Here is a 21,732-nt window from a genome sequence, read left to right on the forward strand (position 1 = left end):
AAAAAAACCAACCAAACACAAAAAACAACACAACAACCTGAAAGGGGATAATGAAAAAGGATTTATTATAAAGGCTTAATTAATATAAAGACTCAATAATGCAGGCCAAGAAAAAAACTTGCTTGAGAAATTATTTATAAGAGTATACAAATAAATAGTAAATTTTTTTTGAAACATAACCAGAAGTCATGGCAGCCTGCTAAAGAACTTCCAAACAAACAGATTATGCAGGTATTAAAATGAACAACTAGAGAAGAACAGACTGTAGCAGAAAGCATTTGGGTTGTTTGTTTTGTTATGGGGTAATTCTCATTCCAAAGTAATCTATGCAGAGGGAATAAATCAGAAAGTCTGTCTCAAAGCATTAGCGTAAGGCATTACAGACAAAAGCAGAAACATGAAGTGTAAAAAAAAATCACCACAAGCAGTCAAGATTCATCAGAAAGGGCCAAAAAGACTCAAAGAAAAAAGAGCTAAATCTGTAGTAGCATGTAACCTGCACCCCAAAGTTCCACAGTATCCAAAGACAGGCATGTGATGTAATGCCAGTCTCTCCTGGGATTCCTCTCAAAGACAAAGGGAAGTACCAGCACATCTGGCATCTACCAGGAAAAATTGTAACAAACAAACGTACCAAAGTCCTCAGGAATCCTAGGGCATACGTTCAAAATATCCATAAACAGTTTGGAAAAGGGCTGAACAGCAGTCTGGCAAAGATGAGGGTCAGCTATGAAGAAACACAAAAGGATCTCACAAGAGACACTACAGAGCAAGAAAATGGCAGATGAATTTCAGCAGAGATGTGTGTGCACAGATGCACCTCAGACAGAGCAACCCTAACTTTATACACATGACAATAAGCTCTTGGCTGGCTACTTAGAGATATTTGGTGTTTATCATAGCTAGACCCATGAAAACATCACTTAGGTGCTCACCAGCAGTCAAAAAACAACCTGAAATGCAGAACATAGGAAAGTAGAATGAAGAAGAGAGAACATCACAATGCCACCTCAATGCATAATGAACACCATAATTCTGGTTCAATCACCATTCCCAAATGAATGCAAAGAAAGAAAAGAGAGTTTTCAAGAATAGTCAAAGCTGCAACACAGTGGCTAGATTCTGAAGGAGCAACACTTGGTTTTAAGGTTTCTCTTCTTGGCATGGATTGAGCAAACTGTCCTTTAATCCAGCTCTTCTGATGTTTAAAGGTAATGTCCATCTCAGGCCAAAAGAAACAACCTCCACTGGAACTAGCTGCTTGCAAAAGTGTAGGCAGAATCTCATGAGCTCCTGACCATTCCTACCGTATCATACGCCATGGAATAGAGAACAGGCACCTATTCCTGCCAAAAATATAATTAGTAGAACCAGGATGTGTGGGCCTGTATATTTTATGTTTAAAAATATGCCCCGTGCAAACTCCATCCACTCAACCTGAACAGTGGGTGGTTTTTTATACATCCTCATTTGCCATATCAGCAGTTTTCTCCCCATTGGTTTATTTTCCATTGATTTGTGTCCTCTCCTCTGGTTAACCACATGTCAGATAAAATCTGCACTGCATACAACTAGGTATTTAATAAGCTGGGGTTCAGAGGGCCCAGGACAGGGTCTGGGAATATGAACAGGACTGCCATGCCTTTTGGTCATCCAGCAGCATCTCAACCTTCTCTTAGGCTGGCAATTATCAAAAGCTTTATTTTAAAACATGTAAGAGCATAAGAAAACTAGGATGGTTAAACCCAATTACTAGTGGCTACAACTCTCAGCTGGTTGCACTTCTAAAATTGTCCTGCTCAATGGCAGTAGCTGGCAGCCACAGAAGATAAACCATGTCCCAGAGAGCAAGGACAGTTAATTACATCCTGCTCCCTGAAGTGTCCCCTTCAGAAGAAGGGGGATACAGCAAGCAGAAAAGTGAGCAAAAATCTGTACTTGGATGAAACCAATTATTTCAGGCTCTAGAGGTAATTAGAACCTACTCACATCATTTATTATATTTTAATGTAAATATAGTGATCAAAATATCTTTCTTGCATGCTTTATTCTACATGCATTGGTTCTGACTTCCTCTCAAAAAAAAAGGTGGGTTAATAAGTCAGTTTAGCTTGCTTTTCAGATATTCTCAAAATCCTTCTTTATATTATAAAAACACTTTTAAAGAAGCTCTCCAATAAATGCAACTACTATTTATACAGATCACAATATATGGAAGATAAATTGAGTAAAACATTAGGAAAAAAATGTATTTTTAATAAAATATATTCAAAACATGTCATTGAGAAAGCTCCATCAGCTAAACATTATGGATAATACAATACTTCACAAGACTCAAAGACATATTTTTCAGATTGACTGCACTGCAACATGTATTAAAAGTGAAATTATGGCCTTTCTTGTACCTATATAGATTCATGGAAGTCTGAAATACTCATTTAGATTTGTAGAAGTCAGAAGTACTCATCTGACTCTTTGAGCTATTTAATACTGACAGTTACACATTTTGGCTGTCGCTTTTAAATCAAAGCTAAAAGGTGGCTTTCCCTCCCCATTTTCCTCCTGACATAATAACTCGAGAATCTTGCTGTAATCAAGAAAAAGTGTCAAGATGCAACTCACTTAAAAGTAAGAATGACAAAATTTGAACCAGGGAGCACATGAGCTTCAGCACATAAAGAAACTGCTCATTTTCAGGGTCTGTTTAACGAAAAAAAAGGTACACTTAGGCTCCTCTCTCTAATGGGTCTTTTAAAAATACATTTTGCAAAACTATTCCTAAGATTTAATGAAGAGGCATAATAGGGTAGCATGAAAAACATCTTTAATATTGAAAGGCACTACTGTCATTTTGTAATTACTTTTGAAGTGTTTCCTAAGGTTGTGCAATTACATACTAAACACCGTTATTACTATCACAACAATGTTCTTAGAGTTTACTCCCCTAAGGATGCTTTCCACACTCTCATTTGTCTCTCAGTTCAACTGACTTCTAACCTAAGATATTTCTTATTTCATTTCTGACTCCATGATCAGGACCACATTCTGCAATGGCTATTATTTCTATGATGATAAAATTTCAAATAAAGGTTACAAACATGTTAACTTACATTTAAAATATAACTGCCAAAAAACATCTCAGGAGCAAAACTAAATCATAAGAAATAGAGCAAAACAGATTCTGCAAATACCCTAACATTTTTGAGTGAGTTCAGCGCTTTTTCCTAAGTAGTGTTACCTTATTTCATTAAAACACAGGTAAGAAAATAATAAAAATCAAAGAAAGTAAAACCAATCTTGTTTTATTGTTAAACAGATGTCATGTTACTTGAAGCAACTTTACAAAATCCCACCACCTATCAGTCAGGTTTAAAAATTCCCAGTGCTCACTGGTGCACAAAACAAGCCCCAGTGAGTCTATGGCCATATTCTGGCATGAGTTAGCAGGGCAGGGATCCCCAGTGGGGTTTACAAGACAAGTTACTGGTCTGGACAAGCTCCCCATCCATGTCCTCCTAGGTCTTGACCAGACTAGAGAGTTCTCAGACCACTGTGCATCACAGTACCTGCAGCAAGGAAAGAGAATCCACTCACATGCCAAGGTATATGAAACAACTGAAGTGACATATGAGGAGCAGCTGAAGGAACTAGGGTTGTCTAGCCTGGAGAAAAAGTTGTTCAGTGGGGACCTTAACACTTTCTACAATTAACTGAAAGGCAGAGCAGGGTGGGTCTTGGTCTCGTTCACCCAATAGCAAAAAAAAAATAGGAAAAGAGAAAACGCCCTTGAATTGCACCAGGGGAGGTTTAGATTGCATATTAGGAAAAACCTCTTCACCAAAAGGGTGAACAGGCTACCCAGGGAAGTGCTGAAGTCACCATTCCTGGAGGTATTTAAACCACATGCAGATGCGTCACTTAGAGACATGGCTTAATGGTGGACCTGGCAGAACTGGATCAATGACTGGATTTGATGACTTTAAGGATCCTTTCCAATCTAAACAATTCTATAGGAACAGGAGCACCACCAAGCAAGTGCTGAGCCAAGTTCAAAGAGCATCTGTTTTCCTAACACTTCTCTCAGAGGAAGTAATGTGTCCAAGTCCTCAGCCTGAAATCAGTGTTGCTGGAAAAGGAGTTGGGGGGAATCTAGTCTGCCTAGGATTATCCTGCCAGACTGAGCAAAGTACTAGCAAACTGGGGAAAAGGACATGGAAATTTTGTCTAGAATCAAAGGATAGCAATCCCATTTATCCAGTCAGTGAGCAGATCCACTGTGTCAGCCATAGCTTTTAGGGTCTTTAAAAGGTCCCACAGCACACAATTGAGTTGTGGGAAGCAGGTGGAAAAAAGTAAGTTCTAACTACTTTTGCAAACCTTACTGAGCAGCTCTGAGAAGCTATTTGGGAACAGATAGGTGGGCTAGAGCACCTCTCATCCCAGCTGGTCTCTGGTGTATGCAACCAGAAGCCACTGCTCCTGCACTCTGGAGCACACCTTCCAGGTAAGAAAACCTTCAAAGCTAGCACCATGGATGGTGAAAGAAGAAAATGTTCAGACTAACACGTCATCATTTGTGGTCATTCCCTCTGCCTCTCCCAGACACAAGCCTGGAACAGGGTCACACCAGAAATAGCAAGGGGCTTTTATATCATACATGCACCACTAAAAACAAGAGTTATGTTTAGAGAAGAGATTAGGAAAATGTTTCTATAAAGGTTGGTAAAACAGACAACTAGGAGAGTAAATGCAGACGCAGCCTCACACTCCTCCATACAGATGGTGCAAAAGTCCCTTCCATTTTCAGCATCACCTGAATCAGGGTCAGTGTCTGAAGGTTGTTTATTCAAGATATAAAAAGAAAAGATATAGAAAAGAAAATGTATTGAGCTGTTTTGAGTTTTAAGTTTTTTCATCAGGTTTGATGCTCAAAGAAATAAAAAGTCAGGGACAAAAGGGCAGAACTGTGCCAATTCACCTATTTTTGGATCCAGATCCTCCAAAACAGAAGTTTAATCTGTTGGTATCTTCTCATCATCACATATCAATGTGGCTTGAGCTGATTCAATTCTTTTTGAAATATGCATAAGCTACTAGGGCAGCACATAATTATTTGAGATCACAGCTCCACTGTGACTGGGGAGGTAGGCACAGAATCAAACACTACAGGTGCTCAGCTACACTTTGCTCCCCAGCACACCCAGCTGCCCAAGAGATCTGCAGAACACATCTATCTGTGTGAAGTGTCCATCAGTTTGGAGTCATGCATGGAGCAGCCTGGAAGGCTCCAGTGACCACGACTGTTAAAACAAGAAGTTTTCTTAATCACAGTGTAAGCACGAGGGACCGTGATCTCTGCCTAAGGTCCTTAATCTAGAAGAGCCCTTGAAGGCTCAAAGAAATATATTCACTGTTTTGTAGGAGCCAACAAATGGGTTGGATGTATCTGTCCACAATAAGGAACTTGAAACCAATTTATAAAAATTTAAGGAAGATAGGCAGGCAGGTATTCACAAGTCCATGGCAGATCCACTATGAAGTTGCCAGTACAGGATTTGTGAATCCACATACCTGGCTTGAGGCTGATAAAGACAGCAGATAATCAGAGCCCAATACATCATCTGTCTTATTCCCATTGCACATCAGTAAACACCTCCAGTCAGAATGTTATTTATCATGTCTGTCAGCTGCAGTAATGATTAGCAGGTGTGGATCCACCATTCTGAGTCGCAATTTGTGGCATTAAATAAGTCTTCTATTGCCAAGGTATTCATAAAACTTCAATTTATTAAGATTACAATTAAAGGCTAAGCATTTTTCCAATATTGCCATACTCATAGTTTTATCCAATTCTTATTCAGAATTCAGGTTTTTCAATATGAAAGATGAAACAGAGGCATGCAAAGTGAGGTTGCCACCAGCACCTCATTAACTTGATGGCACTGTTTCCAGACTTGTTAGGGACTGGCAAATGAGACAAGCTCTTAGCAGCAATAAAAGTAACCACAGATGTACTACCAGTGTCATTAGCAAATGAAAGAAGTAGCAGCCCAGACTGATGCAGTACTGAGGACTGAAACCAGTCAGAAAGCCAGGCAATTCCTGCTTCAGACAGGAAAATACAGCAACCTTTCCTGCCTGACCAAAGAGATAATATGCCTTTAAAAAGTCACTCTCAGAGAACATTAGAAGGAACATCTGGCAGGGATTGCAATATCCTAAGTCTGTATCAAGTAACCAGCAACTATTGCTAGAAGAATATCCTGCTATATGATGTCTAGAGACAAGAAAAAAAGAATTAGAAAAATTGGGTTTTCTCATGGAACATTTTAATAGGGGACTTGAAAGCAGAACTGTACAGTCAATTATAACTGGAGCTGTGGAAACAAAAGGCATTATAAATACACTGATGTCTATTTTGAATTCCTTCTCATGTTGGTAGTAGCAGTAGTATGGTAGAAAGAGTTTAAGGAGAGGTAGGATACCACCTGAGCACAACAACCATAGCATCAAGCATGCAAAAAACCTCTGCTTGTCCTTCAGTTAGTGAGGATTTTCTTACTTCATTACTTTTGCTTTGATTTAGCTTTCTTCTTGGGGGAATGAATATATGGGAGTTTGAAAACACTGTTAACAGATGCTTTGGCTTACTTTCAGTCTGCAAGGATTCCAAGGAACGTTTTCAGACCTTGGGTATTCTTGGGCTTTGGGAAAACAGTTGGTGCTCTTAAACTAAAAAAAGCTGTAAATTACATAGGGTTGATGTCAAAAGATATCCCAAAATTGAGAGTGCAAATGGTCTTATAGTATGCCTGTATTATTCCATGCAATTAGGTTATAACAGAGCATCTCAAGAATGCAGATACAAAATCACATTGTCAGTGTGGTGACCTTTTGGTGTGGATGGATGAATTTTTCAGAGGCAAACTGATGAGATTAGAACACTACCAGAGGTACCCACCAGATGCTTTTAGAGAATGATGAAACATGCTAAAACTACTCTTTCCACATGGATGGAAAGAGTATTCCCTCTTCATTTCAAGATGAGATTCTGATCAAGGAAATCTGGAAGGGCTTGGCTGATGTCCAGCTTTTACCAGAAACAGCAAGAATTTATTTCAGGAATAACACCAATTAGAGGGAAGAAATGGCACACCTCAGTTCAAACCCCTAGAGGCTTACAAGCCTCTCCTGATCTTCTCCTTGCACAGAAACAGTTCTCTGCCAGCCAGGTTGGCAGCCAGAAAGTTTTCACATACTCCTTCAGAATGAGGCAACTACTTCTTCCATGCACGATCAGCTGATGGTAAGTTCAGTCTGATGCCAGAAAATCAAATACTGCAGAATATACATCTGCCATGCTGCAGGTTCATCCATCTAGTTAATTGTATTCCCTCTTCAAGAACCATTGACTGCTCCCCCTTTGCTACAGAGGGTATTTGGTTATGTCAGTAAAATAGATGTGCAACCAACTTTCAGTTTCTTGAATTTATAAATCCATAAAAAGGTTCACAAATCTAAACTGAGCCTGCCAGCACGATCCTGAGCTTTTCAGGAACTTCAAAGAAGTGGTTGAGAGGGCAACTAATATCTCTGCTCCACAGCCAGCCCTTAGGTGGCTGACCCAGAACAATCTCAGAGTGCTTTGCAAGAGGGAAGGCAACACCATGCCATGTTGCAGAAGCACTTTTTGCTCAACACATGCCCCAGTTGGCCAAGGACACCCTCAAGAAACACACACCAACACACCAGAGGCTTCACACCAGCAACCACATCTTAAGAGCTTTACAAGGTCACACGGGGCAGCGAGAATTCGGGAGGGGATGAGGGCTGCAGCTAATGCTAACACCACATAGTAGGCTTATGGGTCCTGAGCAAGGGGAACAGGCCAGCCAGCCTAAAAGAAAACAGGTTTATCTGAGAGCAGACTGGTGAACTGTAAGTTTTCAGAAAAGGAATAGAAAGAAGATCACAACAGGTTTAAATCTTCCCCCACTTCCAACACAAGCGCTGAAAGATTTTGATGTCCCTGAAGTGTAGGTTCTTATTGAAGCCTTTATCTATGGGCTAGGCACTCTTTAAGTCTAGAAAAATGCATGGATAAAGGTAAGTTATGGCCTTCCAATAAATTGTGCAATTTGGGCATCACCCCTGTCTTCAGGGTTTTTGTTTAATTGTGTAAGAAATTAATCATAATTTCAGATATTTCAGGTACTCTCACATTTTACACTATGAATTTAAAAATGGCTCTTTTTTTCAATCTCCTGCAAATTGTAGTTATAAGAGACATGCTCCTACCAGAGACAATACTCTTCTAGATACCACTAAAGATGGCCATAAGCTTTTAGTACTAAAAAGGGAGAGATGGGTGAATAATGAGTTTTTCATACATATTACACTGAAAGAACAACACAATAGTCAGAGAGAAAATGAAGCTGACCTCTGGCATTTGTAAGTCCTGAAAGGCTTTCGCAGGTTTGGGAAAATAATTTACTCTCTATCGATTAAAGCAGCAGCTAAACATGGATGACTGATCTCATTTTGCCAGCTTGCAGCTCATGCCAGGTAGAGAAATACAGAGGATACTCTGACACAGGAAATTCAAAGGTTGATACTATCACTACATTATTTAAAATTACAAGCTGTGAATGGTCATCATTCAAGCTGACTCGAGTTTTATATCTAGTGTTTGACGAGATAGAGTGCTTAATTCCAAAGGTCAAAATCACAATAGTTCTCTGAAACAAAAGCAAAACCTCCCAAGAAACCTCTCTCAGTAATAATAGCAGTACATTGTCTGAAAGAAAAGTAATCTGATTTCCAGGCACACTTTGTAAGTAATCTTGTTTACTGTAATTTTGCAACAGCTTTCATAAATTTTTCATCTGAAATCAGGAAGGCTATAGCTTGTATTCTGACAGGTTGAAAGAGCTGAGTAAGTAAAATACATCCCCTGTGTGGCTGGCTTTGTTTGGGAACACTTAAGAATACTTTGCCACATGAAAAAACACCAAAAAAAGGCAACTCAGACACCACAGTGATACATTTTAATGACCAAATAAAACATTAAAATAGAAGGAAAGTGTCCTTTCACTTCCACTGGTTTCCAATTTTTTTTTTAAGACAGCCTAGAACATGAAAATGGTTCACACTTCATGAATATCCATCCTAACAACGTCAAATTCCACATTCCATGTTCTAAGCTGTTCTATGAAGCACAAGCAAGAAACCCAAACTGAGTGTTATAGTGAGTCATTGTGGAGTTTTTCCTCCACAACAGGCTTAAGTAATTTTCAGTGAAATCCTAACTGCTTTGTACAAAATCTAAAGGAAACAACTGTTAAGAAATATTTCCCTTAACTTTAGATACATAGCACAGATCTGCACAGAATTATCCCATTTCAATTCCACTGGGCCTTTTCTATAAAATTAGGTCTTTTGTCAAAACAATCACTCCTGTACAAGTTGTGCAAGATGAAAGATAAGGATATTAACACCAGATCTGGTGGCTCAGATACTCCTAACCACATGTCCCTTTTATATCATCAGACACAAAAAAAAAAAAGACTAAAAGTCCATAGCTCTATAAAATATGTATCATTCATTCAGAAGCAGGAGAAACAAATCTAAACTTTCAGGAATACTTTAATCTCAAATGCAACCAGAAACTAGACTATAATAAAGCGCTTTTAGGTGAAATTCTGGGCAGGGTTCCAAAGGATTTTGTCCCGCATCCTGTGGCTGGAAGTCCATATAGGCAAGCTTTCTCTCTGCCTGAAGACACTTTCATCTGTCGACTGGAAACTTGGATGAATCACACCTCTTTCTCCACTCACCCATCCAGTTGTTAACTACAGGAAGATAAAGGCTCAGGAAAACAGTTTTAAAAGCTTTTTTTTTTCCTCTTCTGGTATGTCTGGAATTCCAAATGCAGACTGAACTATTAAAGTCACTCTTTCTGAAGAAGTAACGCCTGGCAAGATTCAGCCAGCTCACAGTTTTGTTTCCGTAACTTTCAGCAGTCCTTCCATCTGGGTCCAGTTTTATGTCACCTTAATTACTGCGAATTATTTACCTCAAGAGATGAAATTACCAAAATAACCACATGCAACTTTGTAAAAAAACTGCAGACCATATCACAACTGAAAAGTACAAAATTTGGTACTAAACACTGTCAAGCCCGAATTCTGCCACCTTGACTGTGGGCAAGTACAGTGTACATATCCACAGTTAGCTCTGCCCGACAGACTTCCAAATCCACCTTGCAACAGTCCCTTCAGCCCTGGTGGACCAGCACCCACATTAACATACTAGAAAGAGATAAGAGGTCAAACCTGTATTTTGCACACAGAGGTCCAAAATTTAAACCTCTGGACATCAAACAACCGAATCATGAAGCATCACCATTACTGGCCTCACTTACAACTGTTTTGTATTTAGCAGGAATGGTTGAACAAAAAGCTCAAAATACAACTAATACAAACATGGAAAGGAAATAAACCACCGATCGACTCAAAGCTTAGCTAATCCTGCAGGCAGTTCCTGCAGATTTTAAGACAAAAGTTTGGTCAAGCAAGAAAGCAGGATAAGCAAACACTAGCTGCAGTGCCTCTAGGAGAATCCATTAGATAATACCGACCTGCTCATCCTTGCCTTTAGAGATAACTAGATCTATTCAATAAACATTCAGCCTTCCAGAAGACCATAAAAAGATTCGGTTTCTTTTCTAAGGGAGGGGATGAGTCTGAGACCACACAAATACCCATTTACTTCAGAAGTATACAGTAATGCTAACAGCCTGCCTCTAATCATTAACAGCAGGAAAACTCTGTAAAGGACCAAGAATTTTACTGCCCTCTGCAGCTTTTCCTTTGCAAGGGCAAAACGCCACCCATTTCAGGGGAGATAAACTGGTACCGACTGTCACCTGCTGCTGTGACACATTTTTCTTCCTAAAGCCTGGAAACCCCACACTGAGCAAGAAGTAAAGACATCCGACCAACCAGACTTCACCTTCCTTAAAAACGAAGGCTGCGCTGTCCCAAAAGCCTTCTTGAGAAAATGGGTCAAACGCAAGAAAATGATATCATAGGGGATGGAGGGGGCTAGCACAAGGAGGGGCACAGCCCCTGCTTACTTGCACTAAAAATATTACTTCAGATAAGGTACCGACCGCATTTTCGTGCGGCGATTAAAACCCTGCCACCACAAAGGCCACCACGGCCAAGCCGCCAGTTGGAAGAGAGCGGAGCCAAGGAATTAAGTGAATTAAACTCGATGCGCTTGTTGACTCAGTTTTCGCTCCATCAGCCGCGCGGCCGCTGCTCCAGCGTCGCCTCAAAATATCGGGCAGCAAAGTTCGGGCGGGGGCTCCCCGGCCCCCGCCGCCACCTCGGCGCCTCCTGCCACCAACTTTCCGCCGCAGGAGCTGCAGCACCGGCTCTCGGCCACCCCGTCCCGTCCCGCCCCGTCCGCCTCGGCTGAGAGTGCCGGGGACGGCGATGCCAGCGGGGCGACCGGAGAGGCGATGCCGGGCGGCGGCAGCGGGGATGCCCGGGAACCCGGGGATGGAGCGGGTCCCGGATCGGGAGGGCGTCTCTTACCAGCCCGGAGGCGAAGAAGACGGCGAGCAGAGCTAGGCAGGCGCCCATCACGATGAGGAGCAGGAAGACGATGAGCGGGTGCTGCTGGCTCATGCAGTAGTAGGACTCGTAGAGCCAGTCCCGGGAGCGGGACTGTTCGCCGCTCGCCCCGCAGCCGCCGCCCGCCTGCTCTGCCCGCTCTAGCAGGTAGCGGCGTCTCCTCCTCATCATCATCGCTTCTTGCCACATCGGGCAGAGCCCGCGCAACTCCCTCAGAGCCGCCGCCGCCGCCGCTGCCGCAGGAGGCAGCCGGGGAGTGGAGCGGGGCGCGCTCCCGCGCGGGAGGCGGAGAGGAGGAGCCGCGGCGGCGGCGGCATGGGCACGGTGCGCCGGGATGCCGCGGCCGCCGCGCAGCCCGCCCGGGGCTTGGTGCGCCTCCGGAAGGCGCCACCCCGCACGCACATGCCTTGCCCGGCTCCCCCGGAGGCGGGGGCGGCAGGCGCGCTCCTCCTCGCCGGGGAGGGCAGCAGGCGCCCGCCCAGAGTCAGCGCCCCGGGGCGGCGGCGGCGGTAGCGGGAGGTGCCTTCGCGAGAGACCGTGGAAGCAGCCCCAGCCGCGCGCCCCTCAGCACTAGCGCCGGGAGATGCCCCCGGGGCCGCGCCACCTGCCCCGGCCTCCGCCTGCGTGGGACCGGGAGCCCTCTCCGCCCGGAGGGGCGCGGTGCCGCCGCAGGTGCCGCTCCCGACGGCGGCCGTGGGGCGGAGGGCGCGGCGTGTGTCGCTCCCGACCCGCCCCTGGCGGCCCCGGCCCTGCCCGGCTCCTGCGGGGACACCGCTGCCTTCCCCAGGGTGGGTGGCAGCACCTCCCGGCGCCGGAGGGAGAGACATTTGGAATTGCTTTGGAATTGCTCCCACGGGCGGAGGGCTCTTGCAGGACTGTTTCACTGGGTACCTTTTCCGGAGGCGGAATCCTCTTTTTAGAAGTCATACGTCGATTTTTGTCAAAACGAGCATTCAAGTTAGAAAGAAGCATGACACATATTTCCCAGCTTACCATGTTCCGAAGGATTTGTTTAATTCCTACCAAAGCTGGGATTGGAAAGATGCTGGACATCTAACACAATAAAGTTACATATCTGTCATGCACAGCATTTACAGGCAGTTCTGCATCCCCAGCCCATTGCTTCCCTGAATGTCCCACCCACAGGTTAAGTCGGTCTCTGCCCTCTCTGATCTACCCTCCAGCCTCTGTTGTTGCTTTGTCACATCCTTAAACTCATAGAGCCTGCCAAAACACTCCCAGGAGAGGAAGAGAACAGAGCAACACAGATGCTAATGGGCCTAAATGTCCCAAGGGTGTCTCCTGGTGATTGGAGTAATGTTAGAAACAAGAGGGACTTGGGAGTACTGCGCTACTACAAAAGGTGAAAAACTGGAACTGACATAAGTGGTCATAAATTGTCATAAATGAGAGACATAGAATCACTAATCAGGTGGACAAAAAGGCAGATAACTAGGATGATATAGACCAAAACTACATGGACTGTGAACTAATTTATATTTAACAGCTAAATTCTGTGCAACTGATTTTTCTACCCAGAAAAAGAAGAGATGGGTCCTCCTCCACGAGTGTAACAATGCAGAAAAACCAATAACATGTACAGCTCCAAAGCCCTGTCCATATGTTTGCACTTCTTAGATTCCTCAGGTTTTTAAAAGGGATGAGACTTGAGCTTTCCTGCACCCTGTTACTCTGAGCTGGCTGGATGGAAGAAGAGCTGCTTGTTTTTCACTCTTCCTTCCCCTGAAGCGCTTTCTGGGGCAGGAGGAACACATAAAGGAGAAGTGGAAAGTTACAACCGCACCCACTGTTTTGGGAGAGAGAGGGTGAAAAACTCTGAAAAAGCAGCAGTGGTAAGATTGAAGGATGAACACAAATCTATGTGGGGAGAACATTCTGGCAGAATTAATTGCTGGGAAGGAGTCAGTAGAGGTGGGTGTGAGAATTTTTGCAACATGAAAAGGCTTTACTTGCAGTCACTTCAAAAATTATGGAGTTGGCCACCCTCACTGTCACACACACATATATAGTGAGATAAGCATAGGGAGTTTAAAAAAAATCAAGAGCCAAACCAGAATTACAACATAAAACCTCTTGAAAAAGCAGATCTCAGAATCTGGTACTTCAAGGTGTTTTGATCTCTCAAAGTTGGAAAGACCAGTATCACAGATACACTTCTTTAAAATTCAAGAATAATTCCATGATCCTGTAAGTAATCACAAAAATGCAAAAGATCTAAACAGGCAAAATGAAGAAAGTTCTCTGTTCCATGTGCACAACAACTATCCTTGCAAAAGCATTTGAAAATTAGGCAGTATATTAATACAGATGGTAAAAGTGGTTGTCTTCTTCCCCTAGCTGATTCTGCTTTAATAGCTTTCCACTGCTTTCCACCTCCCTGAACCTGAGCAGGAAGGGCCATTCCAAAGAGTTTACCATGATGATCATGTCATTTGTTTGTTATTTCAGTAAGATCTTATGCCTGTAACAGCTAATTCCTCATTATATTACTCTCATGCAATTTCTCAGGAAATAAAATTATAATTGCACAGCAAAAACTTAATTAACCCAAAGGTTGCCCAGTGGTGTCTCATGCCTTTCCAAAACAATGGGATAAGAATAACTCCCTTCTGAAACAGCAGACATAAGGTGATTCAACAGCAGAGCAAGAGAAAGTAACATGGTAACAAAAGGAAGCAAAATGATCATGTATAAACATCACCTCCTAAGGCGATTGCTATATGTTACAAGTCAAAGGGGTGAGGCAGAAGGCTGGCTCAGCTGGACAGGAACCTTTTTTAAGAAGATGGTAGGGAAGGCCAGTGGAAGAAATTTCAGCTGATGTGGGAAGAATACTGAGATGTTGCTTGCTGCTGTAGGGAGGAAATTGGTGTGGCCAAAGCTCAACTGGAGTAGAAGTTGGCCAAAACCGTAGGGGGATATAAGAAAAGGTTTTTTTGAATATATTAATGGCAATAGGCAGAGCAGAAATAACATTGGCCCGTTAGAGGATGAAAATGGTCACCTCCCAAACAGGGACACAGAGAAGGCAGAAGTATTTAATGCATTCTTTGCCTCAGTTTTCTGCATGGATGATGGAACAAGGGGATCTCAGTGCCCTGAGCTGGAGGACTATGACTGCGAGAATGATCAACTCCAGTCAGCCCTGAAATTTTATGGGATCTGCTGCTCCAGCTGGACCCCTAAAAATCTACAGGGCCTGAAGGGATTCATCCAGGAATCCTCAAGGAGCTAGCTGATGTCATTCCAAAACCTCTCTTGATGATTTTTGAGCAGTCTTGGGAATCCAGAGAGGTCCCATCTGACTGAATGCTGGTGTACATTGTCCTGATTTTCAAGAAGGACAAGAAGGAGGATGCCAAAAATTACAGGCCTGTCAGTTTCACTTCAGTGCCCAGTAAAATCATGAAGCATATTATTCTGGAAAGTATTGAAAAGCACCTACATGACAATGCAGTAATCAGTCACAGCCAGCACAGCTTAAATCCTGCTTGTGAAACCTGATCTCCTTTTACGACAGGGCAACCCGCCTCACTGATCTAGAAATGCCACTATACGTAATCTTTTGGAACTTCAGCAAAGTTTTTGATATCTCATGAAGGAGATGAGCAAATATCACAGCAAAGCTGTGATGTGTCTCACAGTATTCCTCTGGACAAAATATCCAGCATAGAGTTGGATCACCAAGTTATGTGATGGGTGAGAAACTGGCTCACAGATCAGGTACAAAGAGTGAATGGGGTACCATCAGGCTGGTGACCAACTCAGCATATTCTACAAGTCTGATTCTACAGTTCTATAATATGTTTCCATTGGACTCCTGTGTTTTGTTGTCCAGCTGAAGGACTCACCCACTCTACTTTCCCTCTCCAAACTAGAAACTGGCATCTTTCAATGCCAGTTTCTTTCATCCCTCAAACTTCAGCTAGAAACGTCCCACACCTTAATGTCTAAAGCCCTCATCAGTTCTTAGAGCAGATCTCTAGATAGAAGCAAAGGTCCAGTAATGAAACCACACACTGTCATGCAAATAATGACTGCAACATTCTATATATGGACAAGGTAATTGAAACTGTGCACTATCCAAATCTGAATTTGAACTTCTAATTTGAATGCTCTACTTTTTATTTAACATATTAACACTTTTTTTTTTCTCTCCACAGGATGAATTTAATTAAGCAAACATTGTTGCAGTTGAATGACAATTATGTCATTGCTAAAGTTGAAATGCCATATGTTTTTAGAGACCAATTACCCTAGGTAGCTGAAAATAAGCATCCTTACTTGGCTCAACCTGAAAGTTTGCTATGCCTCAGGGAAAAGGAAGGTACAGTGAATTCTGTAATTTGTGGTTGAAAAGGAAAGCACTTTCAGAAGAAAAACCTCTTCATGTATTCTACCTTATTTCTCTAAATGGGGAACAAAAGCAAACCTAGCACTTAAGATTGTCAGAAACTGTCTCCTGTGTACCCTTGAGACTCCAGCAACATGAAAGAATTTGTTCCTTAGCCAGCTGGTGTCTAAGCATCTGTTGTACCCCTCTGGAGTAGCAAAACAACGCAGAACAAAAGGTTGAGGTCCACAGCTGCTTGTCAAAGCAACCGTGAGCCAGAGGCATTACACATTGCAGTAGCAGATTAACTTAGAGAACTTGGTCCCTTCCAGCCTCAATTGTTCTGTGATTCTGTGTTATCACAGCTTACTTCCAGTGGCAAGGGATCTGTGATAAGTCTTAGGAAAAGGGATTAATAGGAACAGGACATACAGGAGAACCTCTTGTTCTTACATTGCTCTCTTTGCCCCTCTGGCTCAATCTCCATCACGTCTTTCCTTCACTTTCCCTTCTCCATTGTCTTCTGCATGAGTGTTCTGGTCAGGGATACAGACTAGCTCCCAGCAGAGACAGAGCCTTTGCTCTCAGCTACTCTGTTCAGCTGTAGGACAACCTGAGCCACGAGAAATAAATTGCAGGGAAAGCTGCTGAATCCCACAGTCCTTCAAGAGAGCAAGCACACAAAAGAGCCATAGCAATTGGCCTGAGCCAAACTCTGCCCCCAGGTCCACTGGTGGTCAGGTTGCCCCCTTGGCAGCTGGCCACCAAAGCTGCCCATCTCTGCAGCCTTGGCACTGTAATGCCACAGCCCAGCTCCACCAGGGCACCTCACACTGAGCTGAGATTGCAGGTCAGGTTGTCCTTCCTGTAAGGTTTCACATGGTCAGTGCTTCAGTGGCACTTCAGAGCTTGGATGTGGCAGCAGGACAAAACTCAGGTCAGCCAGAGCTGCTTAGGGTTGCTTTGGAGACCCAACTCTGCCATAAGATCAGTGTGTGCGTACATCTGACATGACCAGGGTCTTAACAACATTATTTGGTCCACTAGTGATGGATAACTTTTGTTGTTGTTGTTTAAGGCTGAAGAGTGCTATTTTTTACAGAATTTTTCTGGATTCATTTTACTGAGTTCAGTTAACAGGACTTGCTCTTTCAAAACTTATAATGGCAGCTATGTGTTACTGTTGCCCTTCAAAAAATGAGAACACAATTTCCTACAGAAATGAACTGGATTTCACACACCTGAAAGCAGGTGAAATTCACTTTTGTTTTAGATATAGACTTGCCTGCGGTGTTTAACAATGTTATTTAAGGTGCTAAATAACAGTCTGACTGTTCTATAATTCCTTGTATTTTTCTCCCTCCCCCTTTTTGAAGACAGTATTTAACTTTGGACCTCTCTCAGCCTCCATAAACTTTTAAGAGTGTTTACTAAAAAGTTCTGAGGTTATTGAAGGAACTACTTGAGATTCAGATTATCTGAAAATACCTCAGTAACCTCTCTTTTTGGATTATTTCCTCACAGATGGTGTCTACTTTGGTCATCTAATCATAGATAACCTTTTCATTGAAGACAGAAGCAAAATATAGATCAGAATTTTTAAAGGTTTTGGACCATCTGCTATTAGCTGACTGGTGGGCCAATGATTTCCAAAGTCTTCTTTCAAAAAGCATGTGACAAACAAAAATTTGTCCAGAAGTGCATCAGTTTTCTCTCTGCTTATACCTTGGCCTTTCTTATTTTGATCATGCTATTCTTTACACTCACTGTTTTAATATGACTTGGTTTCCAAATTCTATATAATATTATACTTTTTCTGTTTCCAGGCATTAGCCTTCAATTATACATTTCCTCATCTTTCATTCTGGGACAGTTTGCGCTTAGTGGTATTACTTAGGAAACCACCTACTCTTCCAGATAACCTGCTTTCCGGTGGGAGATGCAGGGAAGGTGGGAGGAAAGCAATAGAACTTTGGAAATTTGGAACTGCTCAGGTGGTTTTACAAAATTGCTAATTGACTGGACAAACTAGAGACAAATACCATAGGCAGCTCAGGAAAGACCTGTTCAATATATAACTACAGCCAGAACACTTTTACAGCTTTCGGATGCACTAAGAATAAGATAATAAACAATTTAGAACATACAGTAATAACTCTATACTCATCAACTATATACCTTCATCTTGAGTTTTATTACCCTACTTACCCTACCTCATAAAACACATTGCAGAATTAGAGACAGATTCTTCAGAGAACAGTTAATCAAAAACAAGGAAGAGTTTCCTCTATTTAGCAAATATGTAGGATGGTTATCTACACAAACAAAACATGGGAGGAACCATACTAATGCATGTAACATTACTCTAGAAAAGACTGCTTGGAATTTTTGTCTTCTTCATTTTTAATTTTTTAAGAAAAAGGGTAGACTGAAAATTAAAGGAATGAAATGCAAAATTAGTAAATGGCATATGTTATTTCACTGTGGTAGTTAATCTGTCAGAGCAAAACTCTGTCATAAGAGGCTTCTAAAACAAGAATTTCAGGGTACAAAACTGATTTGGTTTTATATGTTTTTCAAAGTTTGATAATTTTCAATAATAACATAAATTATAAGGAATATTGATGCTGCTGTTTCACAATTAGCGTCAGTGCAAGGCAGTGCAGGGATAAAAAAATACAAAAGGCAGGTTATGTCAGAATGGATTTCTTGCACCTTCTATTGAATAATGATGCAGCTTGATTGGTTATTAGCATGGATTATTCTTTGTTGTCATTCAGTTGGGGTCAGTGGTGTTCCAATGAATTTAATTGACAGAAAGAAATGTTGATTTCCCAGATAAAGGGTGAGACCATTGATTCAAAGCCTACAGAATAACACAACACAGTCTACATATTCTTCCTGCAATAAGGAAGGCATATATATAGTAAAATTATTTTGGTTCTAGACATTTTATTATGATCTTTACTCCATCTGCACAATCCACTGAAAGTAAAAAAAAAAAATGTACCTAAAGCAAACTCACAAGTGTGCACTGCTTCAAAATTATTCCAATGATTAAATCAGATACAAAGCATTTACTGACCTATTCAGGTTAATCAGGTTAACTCATACTGCAGAACAGAAACACATAAATCTAAACATAAAATGAGCAGCTGAAATAGAGAAATGCACCTAAGTAAATTCATATCCAAGAAAGCCCTATTCATGTGTATATAAAAAACCAATATTGCAAAATCTTAGTGTTGCCTCAATTTTTCCCTCAGTAGCTGTCATAGTTATGTTAAAGGAAGCTTCCTCCCAAGAGAAGCTGCAAATGGGAGTGCAAATAAATGGCACAATCCTGCAAAATTCAAGATATGAACCAAGTTCTGAAAATACTTAAAAGCAAAAAAAGTCTATACATGTTAATTCTGGGATTTCTGTGAAACTTTTTGAAAGCTTGGAACTAATTAGTGAAGTAGGTTTTTGCAAGATGGCATAACAAGTATTTTCCCTTGACAAAAAATTTCCTGCTTTTAATTTTATAGTCTTCTTGTCTACAAGAAAGACCATCTCGATTCATGTTTTTATAATTATTGTGGTATTATTTATTTAATGGCCAAAGTTTTTCTTACACTGAGAAAAGAACTCTAGAAAATGTTATCAACAGGTTAATATTTAAATTGAACTGGACTTAAACACAAAACTACAGGAGAGTTGAACATCACTCCAGATTTGGACCACAGGTAAATTTTATCCATAATTTTTTCCACTTGCCAGGGCTATAGTCTCTCTCACTCCTGCAGAGGTCCTGCATTTCTTCCTCTCCTTCTTTCACAGCTTCAGCATGTTCAGCTAGATAAATGCTGCATGCTCTTTTTGGAGATGGAGCTGGCACTGCCTGCTTTCAGACCTCTGTTCTGCCACTTAATGACCTTAGTAAAAACATGGTAACCACAGATGGCTTCCAGAATCCTGTGAAGCTGTGTGAGGTAATGGTTTCAGCTGCATATTTGATAAGAGCACCCAGCTGACAGCAGAAAGTTGTAAGAGTTGGTAACGTTCCAGGACCCAAGTCTGCAGTGTTCTGCCAAGAGTAATGGATCCCAGGATTTTGGAGAAAATGTTATTTTTGGAGTGAGAAAGGAGAGACTGAGCTGCTGCTGAGGATAAGAGGTCACTCTGGCTATGAAATCTCCTGGTGCTGAATGAGTGATAGACCAGGGTGCTGGAGTCCAGGAGGCTGGGGAGATTTTCTGAAGGGAGGCTTTGGGTGTGTGGGCTGAGTCAGGTCCTGGCATGGTGTCACACCTTAAATAGAGATTGTGGGTTGGCAGCACAGCCTAACCCTCCTTAGCACTAAGGAGTGGGGAGCAGTAGGGTAAATGTCATTGGCAAACCCAGTCCAGCCCTTTGCCTTGCTGGTGAAACCTACCTCATGTTGGGAACACTTCTCTTGTAGCTTTGGAGAAAAGGTATTTTTATTAATTAACAAAATATTCCAGCTTCAGATTTTTTCTTCAAACCAGCTGATGGATACACAACTGTTGGTAACAGTTATGATATACATAACTGCATATCCACAATCTGTATTTGGAGGGGAAGCTTATAAATAGCTGCTGAAGCTCTCTCTCAGATATTTCAGCACCCTCTTATCACTAAGAGTCTTTGTGTAAATTTTTCCAGTTTTGAGATCAAGATCTCATAAAATAAAGTACCAGAGACCTATCCATTTCACAAGAGCTTTCTCACTCCTTAGGGCTAAAAGAAAATTCACTATTGAGGCAACAAGGGACCTCTAAAGTTTGTCTAGTCTGACCCTCCCTGCTCTTAAGGGGGTTCATCTAGAGCAGGTTTCTCAAGAGTGTGTCCAGTTGAGTTTTGGGTACCTCCAAGAATGCCAACTCATCAATACCCTTGAGCAACCAGTGCCTGATCATACTTAAACTAAAAAAGCTTTTTCTGAGCCGTATTTGGTTTTTTGCATGTTGTACTCATTGCCTCTTGTCCTTTCACTCAGCAGCACTGTCTCCATCTTTTCTGTTCTCTGCCCCCTGTCAGGTATTTATATGCTCTTATATCCCCCTGAACCTTCTCTTCTCCAAACTAAACAGTCTTGAGCTTTCCTCTGAAGAAAAATCCTTCAGTTGCTTAATTGACTTTGTGATCTTAGGTTGGATACATGGCTTGGAATATTTGTCCAAAGTCCAGCATCAGTCTGGACTATAGTTCTCTTTTGTTGAAAACATAAAACTACAGTGTAATAACAAACTCCTGCAGAGTGAGAAAGTCAAAAGAGGGCAAAAAACTGACGAAGAAATACAAGAGAATGCTTAAACAACTCAGTAGAAAACAATCAAAGGCAACAGTGACAGTGGAAGGGTTCAAAGGATTCCACAGGTGTAGGAGTACTTTGGAAAGTAATCAATATATAAAGAAAAGGATATGAATTAGATGGCAATCTAATAATGAATAAAATTAAGACAAAGTCATGCAGTCACAGAAACTATCTAGTTATAAAACAGGTCCCTCATAGTGAAGCAAGTTTCTTAAAACAAAAAAAAGACCAAAAAAAACAACACCAAAAACACCAAAACAAAAGTTGACCATTACCTATGCAGCTGTGACATTTAGAAAGGAGTGGAATTTTTAAGAGTAAGTTTAAGTGAAAGTAGAAATCACAAAAGACAATCAGAATTCCCAGGAGCAAAACGTGAAATGTCATAATTTCCATGCTGATATACTTAAAGCAAG

At 41.7% G+C, this 21,732-nt stretch overlaps 1 protein-coding gene across 1 annotated transcript in view; it reads right to left on the reverse strand.

Moving 5' to 3' along the window:
* ADCY2 (adenylate cyclase 2) overlaps positions 1–11,853 on the reverse strand; it is a 204,580-nt gene extending 192,727 nt beyond the window's left edge. Inside the window, 1 exon segment of the mRNA XM_030239642.2 lies at positions 11,604–11,853. Coding sequence (XP_030095502.2) covers positions 11,604–11,831 — 228 coding nt within the window. The 5' untranslated portion in view covers positions 11,832–11,853.
* Between the last annotated feature and the right edge of the window lie 9,879 nt (positions 11,854–21,732).

This window comes from Serinus canaria, chromosome 2, assembly GCF_022539315.1.
Source record: "Serinus canaria isolate serCan28SL12 chromosome 2, serCan2020, whole genome shotgun sequence".
Classification (NCBI taxonomy): Eukaryota; Metazoa; Chordata; class Aves; order Passeriformes; family Fringillidae; genus Serinus; species Serinus canaria.